The 20,687-nt window shown below is 42.6% G+C and overlaps 1 protein-coding gene across 9 annotated transcripts in view; it reads left to right on the forward strand.

Annotated features, from left to right (window-relative positions):
• The window catches only part of SMARCD3 (SWI/SNF related BAF chromatin remodeling complex subunit D3), a 75,872-nt gene that overhangs the window by 32,270 nt on the left and 22,915 nt on the right, over positions 1–20,687 (forward strand). For 5 of the 9 annotated variants that reach the window (XM_084203966.1, XM_084203965.1, XM_084203962.1 and 2 more), the window contains 3 exons: positions 2,247–2,464; positions 5,245–5,287; positions 15,409–15,531. In XM_084203966.1, coding sequence (XP_084060092.1) covers positions 2,256–2,464; positions 5,245–5,287; positions 15,409–15,531 — 375 coding nt within the window. In that variant the 5' untranslated portion in view covers positions 2,247–2,255. Of the gene's footprint in view, positions 1–1,357; positions 1,954–2,246; positions 2,465–5,244; positions 5,288–15,408; positions 15,532–20,687 lie in introns of those variants that run through there. The other 4 variants (XM_084203960.1, XM_084203964.1, XM_084203961.1 and 1 more) reach the window with 3 other exon arrangements.

Here is a 20,687-nt window from a genome sequence, read left to right on the forward strand (position 1 = left end):
GCAAGCAAGAGGAATATCTCAGACTTGTGGTGATCAGGGAGGGCACTGAGCTGAAGCTTTGAGAGCTATAGTGGATTTGGATGGTTAATTTGGAGATGCAGGTCCAAATTATTTTTAGAATTATGTTTTATTATAATACTTATATAAATATTTAGAAAGCATAGAAATTATGAGATAAAGATGATACAAACTTTTAAAAATAATTATATATGTTGACTGTGCATTAAATATCTTCTTCCCACCCCCAGCAGACTGGCTTGCATACCCTCAGGGGTGCACATATCTCACTTTGGGGTCCAGTAGTGTATTTCTCCCAAGTGCTTTTGCAGTCTGCAGCTATGGAACCAAGTATGTGTTCCATGTTGTTTGCACCCTTTTGGAAGAGGGTTCCACAGGCTAATATCCACAGTATGACAAACTCACCTCTCCAGTGGTCTGTGAGCCTGACCCCTCTGCTGATGGCCAGGGTTTGCTATTCTGGCAGGGGCAGTGAACACTCAATACCTGACTGTCCTCACCAGGCCACGCGTGATTCTGCAGAGCTCTGGCAAATGCCCCTTTAGATCACCTTGGATCACCTCTTTCCAGATGAAAAGTCACAATGTATTTACCTTTACTTCCCTGGATGTAGTTCCATATGCTAAGAATTTCTGTGCCATTCATTGTCCTTGTTTCAGCTCTGCTCTGCTATCACTGAGCTGCAGAAGCCAGAGCTGCACACAGACCTTTATTTGTGGACACACCATGGCCATGGCACACTGATATCCTCCTTTCCTTCCACTCTTATTTCTTTTCTTTATGATTTTTTTGGACCTCTAGTAACCAGTGCACCAATATTTTCTGGAAGTGTCTGTTTAAACAAGGTTCTTGCTGGACCCTAAGCAATCAGCTTAGGGCCCATTGCTTTATCTGTGATTCTTGGATTGTTCTTTCTTTAATTAAGTTCAATATGCATTGAACTACATTTGCATCCTCTTTTTAAGCATTCATTCTGTCTCATAAAGTCCTTCTGCAGTTCTTGAAGCTGGCCTTCATCCTTGTCAGCATAAATAACTTAGCATTGCTAACAAACTCCTTCACTTCTTGGTTTTTCCTGGCTTTTTTTGGTTCCTTTTTTCCCCAGGTTGCTTTAAATATGCTGAAAAGGAGATGTCCCAGTAGATATTTACATGTGCCTTTCTTTTGTTTTCAGAACCGATCACTTTTGCCTAATTTCTATAGTTTAACCAATTGTTTATCCATAATGGATGCCATTCCCTCTTGGTTTCCTTAAAAGACTTTGTAGAGGGACTTGGTTTTCAGAGGACTTTTGCTTTATGGTTATTCTTATTTTCATCCTGGTTCAAATGCCTAGAGAGTGTGTGTGTCTGTGTTTTTGCATATGTAGACATATACATATTGATAATTCTCAGTATGAGACTAAGCTCATCTCTCTGTTTTGAATTGCAGTTTACAGGCAGTCATTATTTTACTGGTGGTTTTCCTTGATGGCTATAAGCTTTTAGAATTCAGAATTGGATTTACTGTGTGTCTTGTGCAGCATTAAGCTTGTGATTTGACCCAGCGTCTCTCAAGAGCATGCAGAAGATAGCATAAATGCCAGGGCTTTAGAATGCCTACAGGGGCTGCTGACAAACTACCACATCCATTTCTTTTTTTTTTTATTTTTTTATTTTAAAGGCTTGATCGGAGACATGACCTTTTTTGTAAAGGATTCGTGTTGCATTATGAACTTACACTGCTCTCTGGTGTAGGCGAAGTAGAAGGCTCTCAATGGAAAATGTTTATCCTGGTGCTTTGCCTGTGCTGGTGTCTGTCTGCTGGCTGATGAGAGCTGCCTGCTCGGCAGTGCAGCGCATGCAGCGGGAGTGTGCTCGCAGCTCGGAGCAGCACGTGAGCTGCACCGCTGTGGACTGCGTGTCGCTGCCATGGGGTGTTCCCTTCGGGCTGAAGGTAGAGCTTTCAGCTGTAACCTGGTCTGGATATGCTACTGACCACTGAGTGTTTTCCTAAGCCTAGTATTTTGCCTCCTTGTTTCCTGTCTACTTTGTCCGTGAATACCTCTTCATGATATCCAGGATACATCAGTCACAGAGCTCGCGTGCTTTGTATTGCTGCTTAGTGCTCATCAGGGTGGTCAAAATGGGGAGTCTCTTTGGGCCTGTGTCGCATGATGTACAAATGTCTTGGCAGCTGCAGAAAGAGGAACCAAACTAGCTTTTCTTTCTGTTTCGCTTTTCCTCCAGCGCCCTGGGATGCCATCGGGAGCTCGAATGCCCCATCAGGGGGCTCCCATGGGTCCTCCAGGCCCCCCATACGTCGGAAGCCCCTCAGTGCGACCTGGGATGCCCCAGACTGTGATGGAAACAACAAGAAAACGCACTGCACCACAACAGGTGCAGCAGCAGCAGGTGCAGCAGCAGGTGCAGCAGCAGCAGCAAGCCACTCAGAACCGAGCTAGGAGGTGAGTGTTCTGGAAAGAAAACACAGGAGGACAATCTGAGGAAGCAAAGATGGCACCTGTTTAGCAGTAGATAAGACTTCTAAGATAAAATGAGACAGAAGATCTATCTACTGACAGTTTTTTAAGCAGGAAAAACATTAGTAAATTTTGCTTTTTTGTTTGCGAATGGTCTTGAACAAACTAACCTTTAATAATGTCTGGTTTTGTAGTTATTCTGCTTTTACTTTGCAAGTTTGTCAGGCCATAAATTTGTCGAGTATGTTTAGCCTTTAGAATTAATGAACAGTTCTCTTCTAATATAGTACAATTACTGTATTATTTGTTGCCTGTTCTGTATAGTTGCTCTGATTTCTGACTGGCTAACCTAATAGTTTGTAAATGACACGAGTGGAAAAAACTTTGGTTTGTCATGTGGATGCTTGTACTATGGTCACTCAGAAGAAGCAGTTGTCCCAAGTGTTTTTACGTATAAAGTAAATAAATATACAGTGGAAGTAATTTCATAAAATTAGAGGGATTTCTGTGTGGAACTTTTTTTTTTAAATATGCCCACCTTGTACATTGCTGAATGCATTCTCTCTTAATAGTTTAACTACTTTCTTTTTGCAGCACATTAGACCTCATCAGTGTTGAGTGTGATCCACACACACATAGGGTGCAGTCATCAGTGTGGGCTACCTTTTGCAAAATCATTTTAGATGTATATACAGCTTTGGGCAGTGTTCTGGTGGTGTCAGGGAATCCAGCTGTAAGTGAAACATAACTCTCTAAGCTCAGTTCTTCGGGAGCCCTGCTCTGTCCAGGTTGTATACCTTGGATCAGCAAGCCAGATTTGGGAATGCTTGTGTCTGGGATGCATCTGGAAAGGACACTGATCTTGAGAGTATTAATACATTACAATTGAACAGCATGTGATCACAAGCAGTGCTTGTGCCTCTTGGAGGCCTTGAAAAAAGTTCCCCTCCCCTGTTCTTAACTTCAGTGTCTCTAGTTTGAGACCGAGCAGTGATCTCTACTGTCTTGAGCCCAGTTCACGCCAGTGCTGCCTGGGTACTCAGACAGTTTCTCTGTTTCTTCTGCCATGCCTTCCCTTCAGATAATGTGTTGAATATTTTCCCTTCTTTCATTCCCACCTCCCTGTGGTTTCCCATTATGTGTTTTTCAGGCACACTTTTCTGGCACCTTGGGTCCAATTCTAGGGGTAAAATGAGTTCCATGTTTTCTAGCATGGGCCAAGAACGTTGCCCTTGTCCTTTCTTGGCAGGTTTGGTGGAGACAAAAATCTCATTTCTGTAAGAGATTATTGAAGAACCTGTTGAGATCCAAATTGTTTGGGGAAGTTGCTTTGTTTTTTTCTTGCTTTTTATTTGCAAGCCTATGGGGTTGTTGCAGGTATGTGCATATCCCAATCCCTTTGGGAGGCTGGGGCTTGCTCAGCCTTTACTTCCAGATTCTGTGAAGTGTTTCAGTGCAGATTTCATTTTGTGAGCAGTGGAAGGTGTTGGAGTTTCATGCCATATGACATTCCATTCGCATTATTCCTACACTTTTAAAAGGGACATTGTTCACCTATTAAGTTGGGTGTAACTGAATTTTCTGCCCGCTGTACCTCCAGGCACAAAGAGTTCCTCAGCCTTGGCTTCTGTGGGCATGGGGAAGAGCCTTAAGAAGCTAGGATTTCAGCCCTGGCTCATTTTTAACCAACGTAGGAAGAGAACATGCCACACTAATGTGCGTGGAAACAGCTTTTATGTGGACACGGCTGATGACAGAGTTCTAGTGTGAAATGGAGAGGTGTCCTTGTGACATGGCCGAGTGGCAGCAGGTGGTTTGCTTTCTCCCATTTGTCTGTCACAGACGGAGTGATTAATCTCCTGCTTAAGATAAAGGCCTTACAAGTTAAAGAGATGAAGAATGGGACCTGAATTCCCTCTTGGCCCCTGTAAGGGAAAGCTGGGTGACAGGTTTGGTGGGCATGAACAGTTCTTAGAATCTGAAGACAGCAGCATTTCTCAGGTGCATACAGATTTGTGTTTATGTACACAAGTACAAGTGTGTTTTTAAAAGCATAGCTATAGAAATGTGCCTATGTATGGGTATGGACGCAGTGTGTATACACACTGCAGGCACACGTACATCTTCCCACATCTGTGTTCATAAAGATGAAGAAATGTGGAAATATAAGGTCCTCCACCTTTATCCTTCACTCATGTAAATATGTTAAACAAGCGTGTATGTCCATATGAAGGAAGGGTGTGCATATGTGTGTACTTTCATACATCATATGAAATATACACATATATATGTGTGTTCTTCAGCACTTAATTTTGGGCATGATTGAATAAATGCGTGTTGTCTGTGTGAACAGTTAACGTGCCATTTGCAGGCTCTCAGCCACTCGGATGTGCACACGCATAGGTGTGTCTGTGCACGCCACACGCGAGGCTGTCCTTTGCACGCCTGCCTGTACCTAGAAGCACTGTGTGCACATGCACTTGCATATGTTGCCGCCCTGCACCACAGAAGATGCTGTGATCAAAGAACTTACAGACTTCTTTCCAGGATGCATAACAGACAGCCCTGATTTGTTCTTACCTAACTGCCTCCCCAGGCTGCTGAGAGAAGGGGTACAAGGTCCTGGGCATGGGTGAGACCCTTTTGCTGATGCATGCACAGCTGTGCACCAGCATGTGGAGATGTCAGGATAATTTAGCAGGTGGCCTCGTTACTCCTAGATCTGTCACCATGGTAACGTGTTTTTTTCTTTAAAAAATGTACAGTGCCAAGAGGAGGAAGATGGCTGACAAAATTCTCCCTCAGAGGGTGAGTCGCTTTCATTTCCTATTCCCTTCACAATCAGTTCAGCATCTCAGTGTAATTAGAGGAATTTTAGAAAATTCTTTCACTTTTTGTTTAAAAATCTAATTAAAAAGTAAGTAGGCAGTGTGTGAAAGTGGAGAGGCAGGCTGGGCTGGGCTGGGGGCTGGGAGCGCGGCGCAGCCCGGCCTGCGCGGCCTCACGCCTGGGTTAGCCGAGCCAGCACTGCCGCTTGCTGGAGGCTCCGCGGCGTGGGCTGCCGGGCGCCAGCGCGGCCCTCGGGGCTCCGTCCAGAGCCTGGTCCAGAGTGTGCCTGTGCCTCAGGGGTGGGCTCAGACTCAGCTCTCTGGCCCAGTAGAGCTGCCAGGTTATCATTTTTATGGTTGTGTCACCATAGGGCTGAAGTGAACCTGGGTAAACAACAGAGTCCGAGGGGTCGGTATTGTCTGGAGAGTTACTAATTCTCTTATCCCTGGGGATACCTCTGGCTTTTGGTGTCTGTCTATGTTTGATCCTCTGTGCTTACATCTTCTACTTCCTTTCTAAACATTGGGATTTCTCTCTGCTCTCCTCTCTCATTATTCCGATACTTTTCTTTTTCTTTACCCTCCTCAGTACAGTTCACAAGAAACTGCTTGGTCCCTAAAGGCTTCAAAATACATACCCTTGTCACATCCTAATCTAAGTTGCTTTGACTTCTGGTGCTTTTTCTGGGCTCAGAATCCCTTGGACAGGTGTGTCCTTTTCCTCCATATCCTTTTTAAGTTTTCAAGCTCCACTGCTAAAGTGAGCCCAAACTTGCTGGCAGTCTCCAAAGTCACTTCTGTGGCATTTCACAAGTGCCTACTACCAGCCATCCAAACAGGTGAGCCCACTTCTGTACTCCTAGTGTTATGCTATCACTTTTTCTCTTGTTATTCCTGCCACTTTCTGAAAGCAGAGCCTTTCATATGTAGGCCATTAGTTATCTCATGTTGCTGTCTTGAAAGGACTAAGCTGCCATTAAACCCAGACCTTTGAACCACTTGCAGCCTCCCTGGTAATTATGTTGAAGCCTCATTCCTGCTCTGCTGGTGGTCTATACCTTTTCTATAATGAAAGCTAAGTTTCTTGTACTGTCAGTTTTGTCTGTCCCACACAAACTGTTTTCACAGACAATGATACATCCTGTATAGTGAGGCTGTTGCTGGAAATATATGTCCATTTCAAAATGCTTTTAGTTTTGTTTTGGGTTGGTTGGTTGTTGGAGTGGCTTTTTTTTTTTTTTGGTTATTATTTTGCATATTGCCTTTACAAGATTAAAAAGTGTAAGCGGTAATCAAACTTTTTTGCCAGCAGAGGATCACTGACTGTTTACTAAGTCCGTAATAATTCTTTAATAGGTAGAGCCTTGCATAGATGTGTCAGAAATCTCTACAGATGCTTTCAGAACCATACTGTCACCAAATATTCTTGCTTTTCAGTATCTTTGTTGCTGCCAGCCACTAGCTTTAACTGATGGAATAATAAGGCATTTGCTAGAAGTCTCTTCTGCAGTGGGATTTTTATGAGTGCAGCTGCAGTAGTGGTGTCAATGATGTGACCTCTGTCTGAGTTAAAGTACCCTGTTAGGCTGCAGTTAGTGTGTCAGAAATCCCTTACACCATCTGTGGGATGAAGAAATGCTGTGCACATCATTGTCCTGTCAAGTGGAAGATGTGCACTGGTGGCTGTGGAATGCATATGAAACATGGGGGAAACTTCCGGCTTTCTGGAACTACCTCTGGAATGTTTTCCAGCCAGTCAGCATCTGTTACCCAGAGATTTTTTGCAGACTCTTGCTTATGTTTTCTGGGAACTTTGAAGGGGAGAGGGGAAGACATTAAATACATTTGACTCTTGAAAATGATCTTGTGTATTAGGGGGAAAGGAGGTGGGTTCTCACTGTTCCTTGCTATGATAATGACTCAGCAGTTGGCACAGGTAACCTCTTGTTGGATTTCCAGGTTCTCTGGTCAAGCCTGTGCCATAGTCCTGGAGCATTGTGCTGGTTGGGTAGGATCACTGAGCCATTCCAGGTCAACTATTTGAGAAGGATTTCATTTTGCAGGAATATAATTGTATGAAAAATTCAACCCAGCAAACTTTGCACATAGGAAGATTTGGAACTGCATGGGACATCCTGGCACTTCCAGTCTGGTTCCCTCTATCTTGGAAGCCATGACACAACTGCCACTTCAAGACTAGTTAGGTTCCTTACCTGAGACATACTTTTGATCTGGCAGCTTGGGTTTTTTTTTGTTTTGCTAGGCTTGGCAAGGGAAGTACTTTTAGTTTGCCAAGTTAGAGAGGTTCCCCTCTTGAAATCCTCTTAGTAATTTGTTTTCCCTGATCCCGGTTAAATTAATGTCTTTCAAACCTTTTTAAATCTACCTCTCAAGAAACCAGAACTATACCTAGTATTACAGATGGCAAATATTCACCATGCTTGAATGCTGCTCCTGCATTTTTAGCTCTATTGGAAATAGCACTACAAATTGGAATTGCTGTACTTTTTTTGGTTGTTTTGTTTTTTGTTTTTTTTTTTTTTTTAATTGGCCTTTCCACATTGATACAGCCTCTGGTCATTCTGTGATTGGCTAATACAAGTATTTCTGCTTTCTGTCTTATGCAACAGATGAATTCCCATATTAGAGCAGGATTTAGACTCTGAGGCACGATCCTATGCATCGTAATGCTGTATATCATCCCATCTCCATTGTATAGTTCTGAGCTTCTTTACATTCTCTGAACTAGCCTCTTCCTTGCAATGACAGTGACATGCAAATTTATCATTACTAAGTTTTCTTAGCATACTTCTCCTTTTTTGTACAAGAACACTTTTTTCCTATGCCAGGTCTTGCTCCAACTCCCATTTTTCAGTCTTGTTCCCTTTATGACTGTATGTCAGATGCTTTACTTAAATGCAAGGTGATTGTATTGACTGCATATCTTTTATCTAAAATGCAATTTTAATGAACATAAGGACTTTGGTTATGCTCACATTGACATACTGTAGCACAACAAGGCTTACCATTTTTTATACTGTATTTAACATTGACTCTGGTTCTGTCCAGCAGGCTCTTTCCTGCCCTATTTTCCTCACTTCTGGATCTTTCCCTTGTTCATACTTGGCTGTCACTGAAACCCGCATTCAGTTTTGGAGAAGTTCACAGGCATCTTCATTCATGGCTGGGTTCCAAAGTCTCTGGAGCTGACGTTACCCTTGTGACCCAGGTTTCGCAGTTGTGCCTCAATTTCGACCTCAGACTACAAACTGTGTGCAGGGACATGTGACTGCACCTCAGATTGTGCCTCTTTCTCCAGGCCTTGCCTCCTCATTACTTCTGGTCAGTCTTATTTTCTCTTAGTATTGAGTCATTACATCTATTCCCAGGGAGATGTGAATGTGGTCCACCATTCTGTTTTTTTTGGCTTCCTTGCCTACTCATTCTGATGCAAGAATCTCAGCTGAAAACCATTCTGGCTCCATAGCCGTGCTCATCTCTGCTTTTCCTTGTTTAACTTGCAGAGTGGAGTGCAACTTTGAAACAACAAACTGCCCTGCCTTCAGTGGCGTGCTTGCCTCTTAGTATTGGCTGCTGTTCTTCTCACTCAGCCCCAAATTCCTGAGGACTTCTTGTCTAGCTATGCTTACAGGGTTCTGTACACCTTCCTCTCCTTTTCATCTTCTCTACTTCATTTTCCTTTACACAAATATATTTAGTCAATTTTTGCTGCTGCTGTTCACTGACCACTACATGGAATTCTCTGCACAGATCCCATGCCATAATAGCTGTCCTGCTGTGGGTTGGTCTCTGCATGGCTGTTGTCCACCTCTTTCTCCATCTGAGCCAACCAGAGGTGAGGAGCACCTGGATCTGCCATTCTTTCATGTAGGAAAGAAGAGGTTAGGGGTGTGATAATCAGTGGTAGCCTTGGATATAGCAACTGTGAAATAAAGAAATTAAAGATCTTGCCAGGGATGAGGAAGGAGAGTAGTCAAGTACAAACCCTGGACTTTAGACAAGCAGAGTTTGCCTTATTCAGGGGACTGGTAGGTGTGATTCCTTGAGAAGCAGCTCTGAGGGGCAAAGTGGCTCAAGAAAGCTGGGAGGTCTTAAAGGACCTTTAAGAGCAGCCTGTTTTAAATGCAGGAAAATGAGCAGATCTATGAGGAGCCCAGAATAGGGTCATCACAGTGGTGGTCCCAACATCAAAAGGCAATGTACGAGAAGTGTAGCAGGGACAGGCTACAAAGGAGGAGTTTAGAACCATTGCCTGGGCATTGCAGGGAATGGTATCAGCAAAGTCAAAGCTCAGCTGTAGTTGGGATCTTCAAGGGACATCAAGGACAAGAAAAGCTTCTACTATTGCACTAGTAATAAAGGCTGACCAAGGAAAATGTGTGTTCCGTGCTGAGTGGGCTGGGTGATCCAATGATGACAGAAACAATAAGTCTGAAGCACTCAAAACCTTCTTTGTTCAGTCTGTACTAGTGATACCTCCCATGCCCTGTGATCAGTGAACACATCCAAGAGGAACAGGCGACAGTGGACAGGGATAGGGCCAGGGATTAGTTGAGGAAACTTGACCTCTGCAACTCCATGATATCCAACAGGCTACATGTGAGGGAGCTGAGAGAACTGGCCAATGTCCTTTCAAGGCCACTCTCTCATACATAATAGTCTTGTATTCAGGTTGGGACATTTTGGTTGAAACGGGCTGACAGCCATGTGGGCGGATGATGAGGCTGAGAAGGTGGCTAATGGTTGCTGTTGGCCATGAAGATACTGACATCAGAGTGCTGCAGAGATGTGTCATAGCAGCTTTTCAGTCCAGCATCCTTGCCACTGGAGGAGGCAGTGCCATGCCTGCTTATAAAATCTACAGATGACACCAATCTCTGTGTGGGGAAACAAGTTGATATGCTTGTGGACACGCTGGAGGAATGAACTAACAAGAACTGTATTAAAGTCAACTAAGTCAAATGTTCTTCCTTGAGAAAGAGGAGGGCTACCTGGATGAGAAGCAGCACTGCTGGAAAGGCCCTGGAGGCACTGGTGGACAGTGAGCTGAGTGTGAGCAGGAGGTGTATCTTGTCAGCAAAGATGACTAACAGCGTCCAGAGCTCTGTGGCCAGGAGAACAGCCAAGAGATTGAGGGACTTGATTACCCTTCTTTGCTCCATACTCATTAGCTCAGTGCTGGAGCACTGTGTCTAGTTTTAGGATCCTGAATTCAAGAAAAACATTGGCAAACTGGACTCAGGTCAGTGGATGATTGTCAGGTTGATTGAATGACTGGATCAGCACATGAGGAAAGACTGAGACAACTGGCCTTGTTCAGCCTGAAGGATGCCTCTGAGGGGCCCTAGCAACAGCAGTGGCTTGCTAGGTCCTAAGAGAGGAGGACCAAGAACATGGATTGCCTTTGCCATTTTACTGGACTGTGTTACCAGCCCTGTGGTAGTCAGTCAGAAATCCTCCTCAAGCCACTCTGTCTTAGGGGTCGTAGGGTGGCACAGTTATGATTTATGAGGAGTGTCAGCCCTTAGCTGTCTTTCTTTGACCATAGAAGCCTTGGTGGTAGAGACACTTTTGTCAATAAGCTATAGTCTATAAAGTTTCTCTAAGAGCAGGGAAACTGTCCAGTAGCTGACAAGTCAGACTTCAGTCACTGCCACTTAAGATAAAAATTCTGGTTCTCAGCAAGGTGAAATGTATGGGTTATGTGCATCTGCCGTAGGTAGTAAAAAAGGCTAAGGATCAAATTGAGCTTGTCAGACTTGGGGGAATAAGAGGTTTTGGATTTTGTTACCTGTCTCAAAGACAGAAATTCTCAGGAAGCCTAATTCTCAAGATGCTGCCAAATCTCTATTTATTAGTGATTTAAAAAAAAAAATCAAGATTGCTGAAACTGTTTTGTTTGTCCTGCTTAGGCAGTGAAGAATGCAGCTCCAGTTGTTCCTGCCTGAAATAGATCCAATTTTATTTACTGTGTTTTTTCTGGGATCTTGGAGGTGCACAACAATAGGACCTGTGAAAGATTTGCTGGCCAGCAGTTGTATAAAACAGGTTCAAATTACATCAGCTTGCTCAGGACCTTGTCCAGATGGGTTCTGAAAACCTCAAGCAAAGGATGGACACTCCAGAGCATTTCGTGGCAGCCTGTTCCAAGGTTTTAATACCAAAATGTGTTTTGCTTCCTTTGTCAGAGGTTTTTTTTTAATAAACCAGTCTCTTATGGGGAGTGAATTGCCCATGCTGCAGTGAATTTCTGTTGCCTCTCACCGTAATCTCATGCACCTCCAAGGGGAGGCTGGCCCTGTCTGTGCTTCACCAGCCCACATGGCCATTGCACTGTCCCAGGCAATCTCCTTTTCCCTTTTCTTGTCCAGGCTGGAGAAGCTCTTGCAGCTTCTCCTGGCAGGTCTGTGCTCCAGCCCCCAGTGTCTGCTGCAGGCCTTGCTCCAGGGTGTCACATCTTTGTGGTCCTGAGCCCACCAGTCCAGATCCAGTTTCACCAGCGTGGAGTAGCAAGGAAGAGCCTCTTTGCTGGGCTTGATGGCAAAACCTGTGCTGTGCAGCCCCTTTTGCAGCTGATCTTTGCTGTGGCTGCCTTACCCCTCAGACTCCTTCTGCACTTGCTGTCTGTTCCTCAGGGCCCCCAAGTCCTCTCCTGCCAACCTGTTTTCTACCCACCGATGCCCACCTGTCCCCGTGCCCGGTGTGGTTCCATCCCAGGAGCAGAGCTTTTCCCGTGCTGAGCTTCACCGTGCTGAAGTGCTGTCCTGTTTGTGCAGCCTGTCAGGGTCCCTCTGCCCAGCCCTGCTGCCCTGGCTGCCCTGGGCTCGGGGCTCTGGGAGGCCTGAGGGCAGGACTCAGCCAGGAGCAGCAGAGCCAGAGACAACGTGGAGCCTTCTCTGTGGCTTTCAACGTGAGCAGCAGAACCGGACCCAGACCTGGGTTTTTCTTTAGCTTTCCTTCTGCCGCTCATCTTCTTGCAGAAGGCTTCCTCATTGCTTTCCCCAGCCTGCTGACTGCTGTTGTTGCCTTCCAGCTGTCGTACTGTGACAGACATAGAAGCTATCCAAAGATGATGTTTGTATCCCAGAATTTGTAGTGTTGCAGCTGTTCCTTGGTCTCTGATTCTGTCTCAGAGGCCTTGCACATCTGTTTTCAGGCAGGTGTGGTAGGGCCCCCACACTGTCTCCCATCATGTCATTCCTTCCACACTGTCCTCATTGCCCCCACTTGCAAGTTGGCCATTTTCTTGTCGCCTCTGGTAAAAATCCTTGTGGAAATCAAGGATAAAAATGCATAATTTAGTAACAATTGCTTTTTACTAATCTTTAAAAGCTTAAAATGTTTGAATTTTCATAATAGAAAGATATCTGCAGCCTCAAGAAGGACACCATCTTAGGGTTAATAGTAATCTCTTCCAGTTATCCATGGAATTCTAAGATATAGTATAACTACATATGTTCAAAACCTTGACTGACAACATGCCGGTTCTACTAGGTGCTTTCTGGAGTTTCTTCGACTACATAAAGGCCAGAATGGAGAATTTAAGTATTGAAACACTCTTTTTGCATTTATAGTTAGAATTTTAGTAGAAGAGTGTAGACCTGCATGGAGCTATGAACTTTTCTGTTAGGGCAAACCATGCAAGGGAAGGGACTAGGCAGGCTGCATAGATCATTATCACATAGGCACTATCATGTGTCCAAAAGATTATTCCAGTAGCTGGGTGAGAAAGCAAAAGACTGAGAGCTGGCAAAACTGTCCTGAATAAGCCTTTGATCTTGCCCAAATCCTGTCTTTGCTGTGACCATAACACATCCCTAGAGAAGAATACAAACACAGCAAGTAAAATTATTCTCTCAAATGCTCTCCCAACCTGAGGCCATTCGCAGTTCAAGGAATTAGATGCAGTTTTGTCTTTGGCTAATTTTAAAGTGTTTGTGCTTTTAAACATCTTGTAATATTTAGCATCCAATTTGGTTAAAGGAATGGAATAGGAAATAACCCTTTCGCTTCCATGTGATAAAAGATGTAAAAGTGTGGAATGAAATTATTTATTGAAGGTTTCTGCTGTTTCTACAAACTTCCTAGAAATTTGATTGGATCCTCGGTTTAGTACCCTTTGAACCAGCTGGAAAGGTTGTATCACCTGTGCTGCATAGGCTTTATCCTAAGGATCTGTATCTGTAGGCCATGCTTCACCGTGTGCCCTGGGAGTTCACAAAGTGACTCTGATGGAAGTTGGCATTAAAAGTCTGAAACTACTTTCTCGGTCCAGAATTTTTAATTGACTGTAACACACCATCATTAATTTCTTCAGGCAAGGCACTGAGGAATCTTTTCATCTGTGCAGAACGGGAAAAAAAACATTGGGGTGTTTTGTTATGTCCAAAGATTTGCACTCAGTGCCTTGCTGCCCTTGCTCTGCAAGCTGTCTGTCAATTCCTTGATGTTTCCAGGGTAATGCTTGCTCTTCATGCTCATGTTTCTTTTGTTATGCTGCTGTTACTAACATTTTGAGAAAGCATATAAGCAATTAAAACTGTAATGGTTTGGCTAAAGCTGAACAGAGTTTTTGCTCTGGTTTCTACTTTTCCAAAGTATCTGTGGTTTCTGCTTTTCCAAAGTTTTAGTCTTGCTGCAAGTAGAGCAGGTATTCTACCATCTCAAAACAAAAAGAGTCAGTCGAAAGAGACATGTATTTAATAACCTTAGTCTGTCTAAATACAGCAGGGAGAAATTGTTTGTCTTCAGGCTGGAAAACAAAATGATTAAGAAAGGGATGGCAAAAACCTGTAAAACATATAGCAAAGGTGCCCAGGGAATGCCTTCCCACTGCTGCTCCAGCAATGCAGGGAAATAGCATCAAATGAAACTCACTCATGGCAGGTTCCAAGTGAGCAAAAGGAGGTTCTTCGTCCCATATTGACTGGTGAGGTTCCAGAACGCTCTGCTTTGGACTGTTGGGGATACTGAAAGGCAGGAACTTTGAAACCTTGTCAGAGACACAATACTAGGAGAGCCAGCTGTTGGGTGACCTCCTGCAATAGTTCTCATGTCCTTGCAGCACACAGGGAACAGGTGCATGCCTGGTGTCTCTCATATAGGTGTTTGTGCCTGACACCAGATATAAACTGTAATTTTAACTGTAACTAATTCTGTTTCTAAAGCAAAACCTGAATACCAACTCACTTTTAATTCCTATGGAAATATTATAACAGTTAAATATTTTAGTTAAATAAGTGAAAGCTAGAGTGAATATTGTAGAAAATAGAAAGGGTTGTCTAGTAGATCTATTTTAGTTACGTACAGTACCTTTTTATGGTTTTCCTGCATAAGTTATTCCAAATTAAGAGCCAACATTTTCATTTAAGGGTGTACTTACCCATTTCTAAGCTCAGTTCATTAGGTCGTACTTCCAAGCTACTTCATAACCTCTCCTCTGCTAACTTCCTTGTAAAAGAGGAAATAAAAAGGGGGTTTGTCAATAGAACTAACGTAGTTAACTAATGTATTAAAATACCAATAAAAGTTGGCAGGATCATAAGTTGACACCTGATGGCTGGTCATCTTGGAACTTTGACATGAAGGTCAATTTCACCTCAGCCAGGAAGATAGATGTGCTGACAAAGGCATCCTACCTGGCAGTTTTTACTTACAATGGGTGACACTTGTTTTTGAAACACCAACATGAACACACTCCACCCCCCTCTCCCTTTAGTTTGGGAGATGAGGCACTTTTCTAGTTTTGAGCAGGACAAATTCACTGTACTTTGGATTGCCGACAGTAGTCTCCCTGGCTGCTGGTAGCTAAGCCTCACTGGAAGAAAACAGCCATGATTCAGGCTCTGTGGGTTCAGGTGGGGGCTTCCAGAATGCCTTGGCCTCAGTTCTGTGCTCCTGCTCTTCAATCTTTGCTTGTCCCACGCCACTGGGACCTGCCCCACTGTCTGGGAGCCGCTGTCCCAGGGAGAGCTCCTCTAGGCATGCCTGTCTAAGGGCTGGGAATGTGTCAGTGTTGCTGTTCTGGAGCATGGCAGATTTGTGCTCCCAGTGTTTAGGTGTTCCTTGCTTCCTTCTCAGATCCGGGAGCTGGTTCCTGAGTCGCAGGCCTACATGGATCTCTTGGCCTTTGAGCGCAAACTAGACCAGACCATTATGCGGAAGCGCGTGGACATTCAGGAAGCGCTGAAGAGACCAATGAAGGTATGCTGTGAAAAATTTGTAGATTGTATCAGGGGAGGAAAATAATTCTTGTAGTAAATGATGGAAATACCTTTCAAGCTAAAGTCTTCTTGGCAGAAATGCTTTGGCATGGATTAGACAAAGCTCCTAAGAGCGAACAGCTGGGAATCAGCATGCATAGAAAAGTGGTAGAGAAAAGCTCTAGCTTCTGAAAGTCTTTAATAAGGGGAATAATAGCCTAGGGACAAATAACGGGTAGATAAACACTGGTTTGGGAACTTTGCATTAAAATGATAAAAAATGAGAAAATGAGAGATTAGAGGGGTGTGCTGAAGGCATGTATTACGTTTCCAATTCAAATTTGGTCAAAAGTGGAACTTGTGGAATAATAGAACATACAGTGGGAAGAATTACTTACAGAAATTATTTGTGTAAAAAAAGAATGGATGACATTTTTTGCAGTTTCTGTTAAATAAAGTCCAGCACTTGGCTCTTCCTAATGTCCCACTGAAAAGGTTTTTTCTAAGTTTTCTGAATCTATTCATTGGAATCAGGGAAGAGTTTAGATAGGTGGAAACTGGAAGTTACTTAGTTCAACCTTCTGCTAAAAACAGGGTTGTCAAGCCTTGTTGAGTTTTGAAAATCTGTAAGGATGGAGGTTTCACAGCCTTGTCAGGCAGTCTGTTACATTTTTTGCCAACTCTCATTGTGATGAATTTCTTTTCCTGTCTCATTTAAGTTCTTGTGACTGTGTTGGGTAGCTCATACTCTATTCCTCAAATAATTCCCATAGAATGAAGGGTTTTGTAGCTATATGTCTGCCATGATATAAAGCTATCATTCTTGTCTGTACCATGGTGATGGGGATCAGCCCAACAAAGATCAATATTCTGTTGCCTTTGTCACTATGCAAGTACTTGATAAAATGTGGAAGGCTTTTACCTCTTGATGTTTTTTCAGTTGATAGATGTGAAACAAAGAAAACAAAAACAAAACAAAAAAACAAAACAAAAACCAACAAACAAACAAAAATAACCAAACAAAAACCAAAACAAATGAAAAAAAAAGAAACAATTAAGTTCTGTTAACACCTCCTAGACAGAAAGGAAACTGAATTGTGGATGGTCTAAATCATGAGCTCATTCTTAAAAAGTGTTCCATATACTAGATTTTACTCTCAGAAGAAATAATTTGTCTTACCTTCTTGATATGGGTAGAACACCATTCTTTTAAACGAGTTAGGAATCTGGCCATATTTAAAGTCGATTGAAGACTTTGACTTGAATTCATAAATCAGCAGGAGGTTATTCTATGGCAAAGTCTTTAATGAGGGAATCAACAAGTGCACAAAGTCCTAGCTATAAGCTGTGCTATAGAGATAATATGGGATAGGGAAGAGTGTAGGAGACGCAACACTCTACAGAAACTGTGGACAGAAAATTCTGTTTCCATCTAGGGCTCAGCAAACACATTTTAAATATCACTTACTCAGTTAGCATCTAGAGTATGATCAAACAGATATTTTCCAAATTCATATATAGGTAGTCCTAGCATTTAGGTATCAGAACTGCCAAAGTAAGGCTAAACCTAGATAAACTTGGGTTTTTCTTAATGTTAAGTATTTCCATGTTATTATAGTTGCAGAATTTGTAACAGCAATAGAAGTTATCTCTGCATTTCCATCTCTTATCCAAGGTCTTGTAATTTTGAAATACTTGCCTTAGAATAGTGATTCTCAAACTGGGATAGTAATCCTATGAGAAACACGAATTTGTCTAAAATATGTGAAATTATGTAAGGAATATGCAGGATTTCTCAGAGGTACCAGCTGTAGCTGCAGTTACAGTGTTTGTCACGATGATTGAGCTGTAGCTAGAAACAATTGTAGGGAACCCCAGATTTATGGTCTAGTGTTGCTCAGGCTGGGTTTTTTTCCTGTCTGAAGACTAACTATTGTGCGGAAATTTTAGGGATAAGTGGTCAAAGCATTTTTTTTTGTGAGGACAGTGCATAAAATGTGTTTGGCTCGTTGATACTACTTGGATCTCCTGAGAACAGTTGCACTCTTGAACCAGATGAAAGCTGTGGGGTGGCTCAAGAAGTGAGGAGCCCTGCGGTTTGGGCGGCTGTTGAAGGGCAAAATGGCCTTCCCCACCTGTCAGCTCCTTTGACTGCTGTCGGCAGCCCTCTTCAGCTGCCAGCTTTTCCAGTTTAGATCCTGCCTTGGCCATTTTCTGCTGGTTGGGCACTGCTGCATACTCTCCTCTTCTTCAGCCAGTCCTGCATTCTTGGATTGTGTCTGTCATGAGAGTCTCAGAATTCCTTGTCTGCAGAGCAGTGTTAGCAAGAATCCTTGTTCTGGACTTCCTGGAAGACCACATGGTCAGAATTCCAGAAAGAACTTTTAGGAGGTAGTCAGGCAGACAGGGCTGTTAGATATAGCAAGCTCCATTGCCTGAAGGAAACAAAACCATACATTCAACTGACCAGTAGGTGTCATTAAAGAATTAATTACTGAAAATCTATGCAGCTTTAAGGCCATGGTGGACTTTGGGAGTGGGATTTATTTGGCTAAGTATAGACATATCCATTTCATTCATTTATATGTGAGCTAGTCACTCTCGGCTCCCTTCATAGCTGAGAGATTAAGTTGGTGTAGACAGTGGTGTTTAGGGCACAATTCTTCTCATACAGAAGTGGATGTTTAAAATAATATAGATAAATAGCACCCTAAAAATGCTTATTTCTCTCCATTGTGTAACCCTGAGATAGACAGTTGTCGCTTTAAGCATAATTTTAAGACTGAGATGATTTTCATCCCAAAGCCTGAACCAGGGTCTTCTGACTGAAAATGACCATGACACGAGCAGGGCTCCTACTCCAAGTCCTGGCACCACAGACAATGCTTTTGTCTCACCCAACCAGAGACTGTCATCTAGGGACTGTCCCTCTTTTGCAGTGAACTGGTGTGAGACATTCAGTTTACCAGATATGTGTATAGTTGCAGTTCCCAAATTAAATTATCTGCTTCCAGGTTCTCCATTTTTAGGTGAAAAACAAGTAGTAGCATCAGAACACTATCATAGTGTCTCTCTTCCTGGTTTCGTGAATTGAGATTTTTTTCCCCACTTTCAGGTTTTAAGATGACTGAGGAATTGATATTGGATTGTTGCCAGAAAGCAATTTGGGTTTTTTTCTGGAACACTTGTCTTGTGGCATAATTCTGTGCTTTGCTTTTTGCATTATGAGATAAGGAAAATGCGGACACCTTATCTCCTTTAATCAGTCAGTGTTTTAAATATGTCTTTCAGGTTCTTTAATGTTCTCTTTTCTCAGGTAAAAAATTAATTCCTCCCAATTCCTGTAGAAAAATAATTTTTCAGTGCACCTGACTTCTTCTTATTACCTGTCGCTATACAACTCCTCATTCTCTCCTGAGAAAGTACAATATACAACTATGAAATAAGCTGCTACAGGTGATTTTTTAGACTACTGTGCATAGTAATTTCCATTTTATTCCTCTGTAGTGTTTGCTTCACCTTTTTTTGAGTTTTGTTGTTGTTGTTTATGCTTTTATAGAACTGTTTATAAGTGTTTCTCATGTGCCGGTGCAATTTTGAACTCAGTAAATACTGTCTCATTCCTTTTATTATTCATTATACTTGTGTAGTCTACCAAGTCACTGGTTTTTCTGCTTTGGGTTGGCCGTTTTTAAGTTCATGTCCATTTTTTTTTCCAGGAGTTAGCTAACTAATTTTGTTTCCTCTACAAATTTTGGCATATCTTGCTGCTGCTCTGAGCGAGATGCCTCTATATTCTAGCTCTGATAAGGGCATTCTTCATTTAATTTGGGTATTTTATAATGATCAGACAGTGGTCATTGTTTTTTATGTCTCCTGATTTTTAGTTTCCATGCTACCACTGTTCATTTTGCTTTCTAAAAAGTTTTTTTTCTGTGAGACCAGAAAACAGTTACTGTATATGCAAAGGCAGAAACACAGATTTTAATCTTTTCTCTGCTTTGTGCTTGAGGTTTTTATGCTATATTGAGGTTCATAGAAATTCACCCTTAAGATATACTTAGAGAGCTCTTAACACAATACTACTTACAAGACTGGCAGTCAGATTTTCTTGAGTCAGTCAGCAGTAGACTTTCTGCTAATAACTTTGTTTGTTTGTTTGAAATCCCAAGCACAACCTCCCTGGAAGTGTCTGGGAGGTTTTGGGTCCAGCCTGAGAGTTCATTGAAGGAAACTAACTTCAGCAGTTGATGGAGATTTTTCTGGGGGAGAGCACACAGATTGTGGGATCATCAGATACTTGCTTTCTGATTCTACTCGTTAGGGATTCAGTGCTAATGGAAACTGGAAAAAAAAAAGTAACACTGTAAACCAGGGAAGGTTTTCTGAAGGATTTGACAGATTTCCAGCATTTCACCCATTTAAAGCTGTATTCATTACTTAAAGCTGTATTCATTTGTGTGAAGATGACATCAGAGAACTTAGAGAAAGAGCAGGCTTTATGCGTGCTGCTCCACCGTTCCTGTCAGCCTCCCATTCACATCTGTTTGATTTCATGTGAGCTCGCCCAGCAGTTGTGCTGAGAACTTGGCAGGAGTTCATTGTTGACATGACCACTCATCTGTTATATATGGTTACTTCTTTCCTTTTCGTTTTCTCAAGGAGAAATTGTAAGTGGAATACAATGGGTTTAGGGGAAGACTTTTCATTTTAATATGACTGGTATTTAAAGTTCCTTTTGCGTAAGCCGAGTGAAAGATCAGTGTCTTACTGTAAGAGAACAAGGAGATCAAGTGATTTTTGGACAAGAGATTATTTGATTCACAAAGTTGATCAAGTCTCTGTGAAGTTCCCCCTGCTTAGCTTTGCCTTTTTGGGTGGTAAAGTTGTGGTGTGTCTGAAGAGATTAAATGTGATGCTTTCTTTTTGCCCTAAGGCAGTAAGTCTTCTCTTTAGTTTTTGCTCCCAGCTACTGAGAGTCCTTTGGTTGCTTGCTCTTCTGTTCTCTGAGAATCCACTGTATAGAGAGGAGGACAGATTTTAGGTCAGTGTGATAAAGCACATGGCTAAGAAATTTACAGAATTTATTGAAGGGCAGTCACTTCTTGCCACTGCTTTATTTAAGCTGCAAAGCAATCAAGTTGCTCATAAATGTTA

Source organism: Fringilla coelebs (genome assembly GCF_963513975.1).
Source record: "Fringilla coelebs genome assembly, chromosome: 1".
Taxonomy (NCBI): domain Eukaryota; kingdom Metazoa; phylum Chordata; class Aves; order Passeriformes; family Fringillidae; genus Fringilla; species Fringilla coelebs.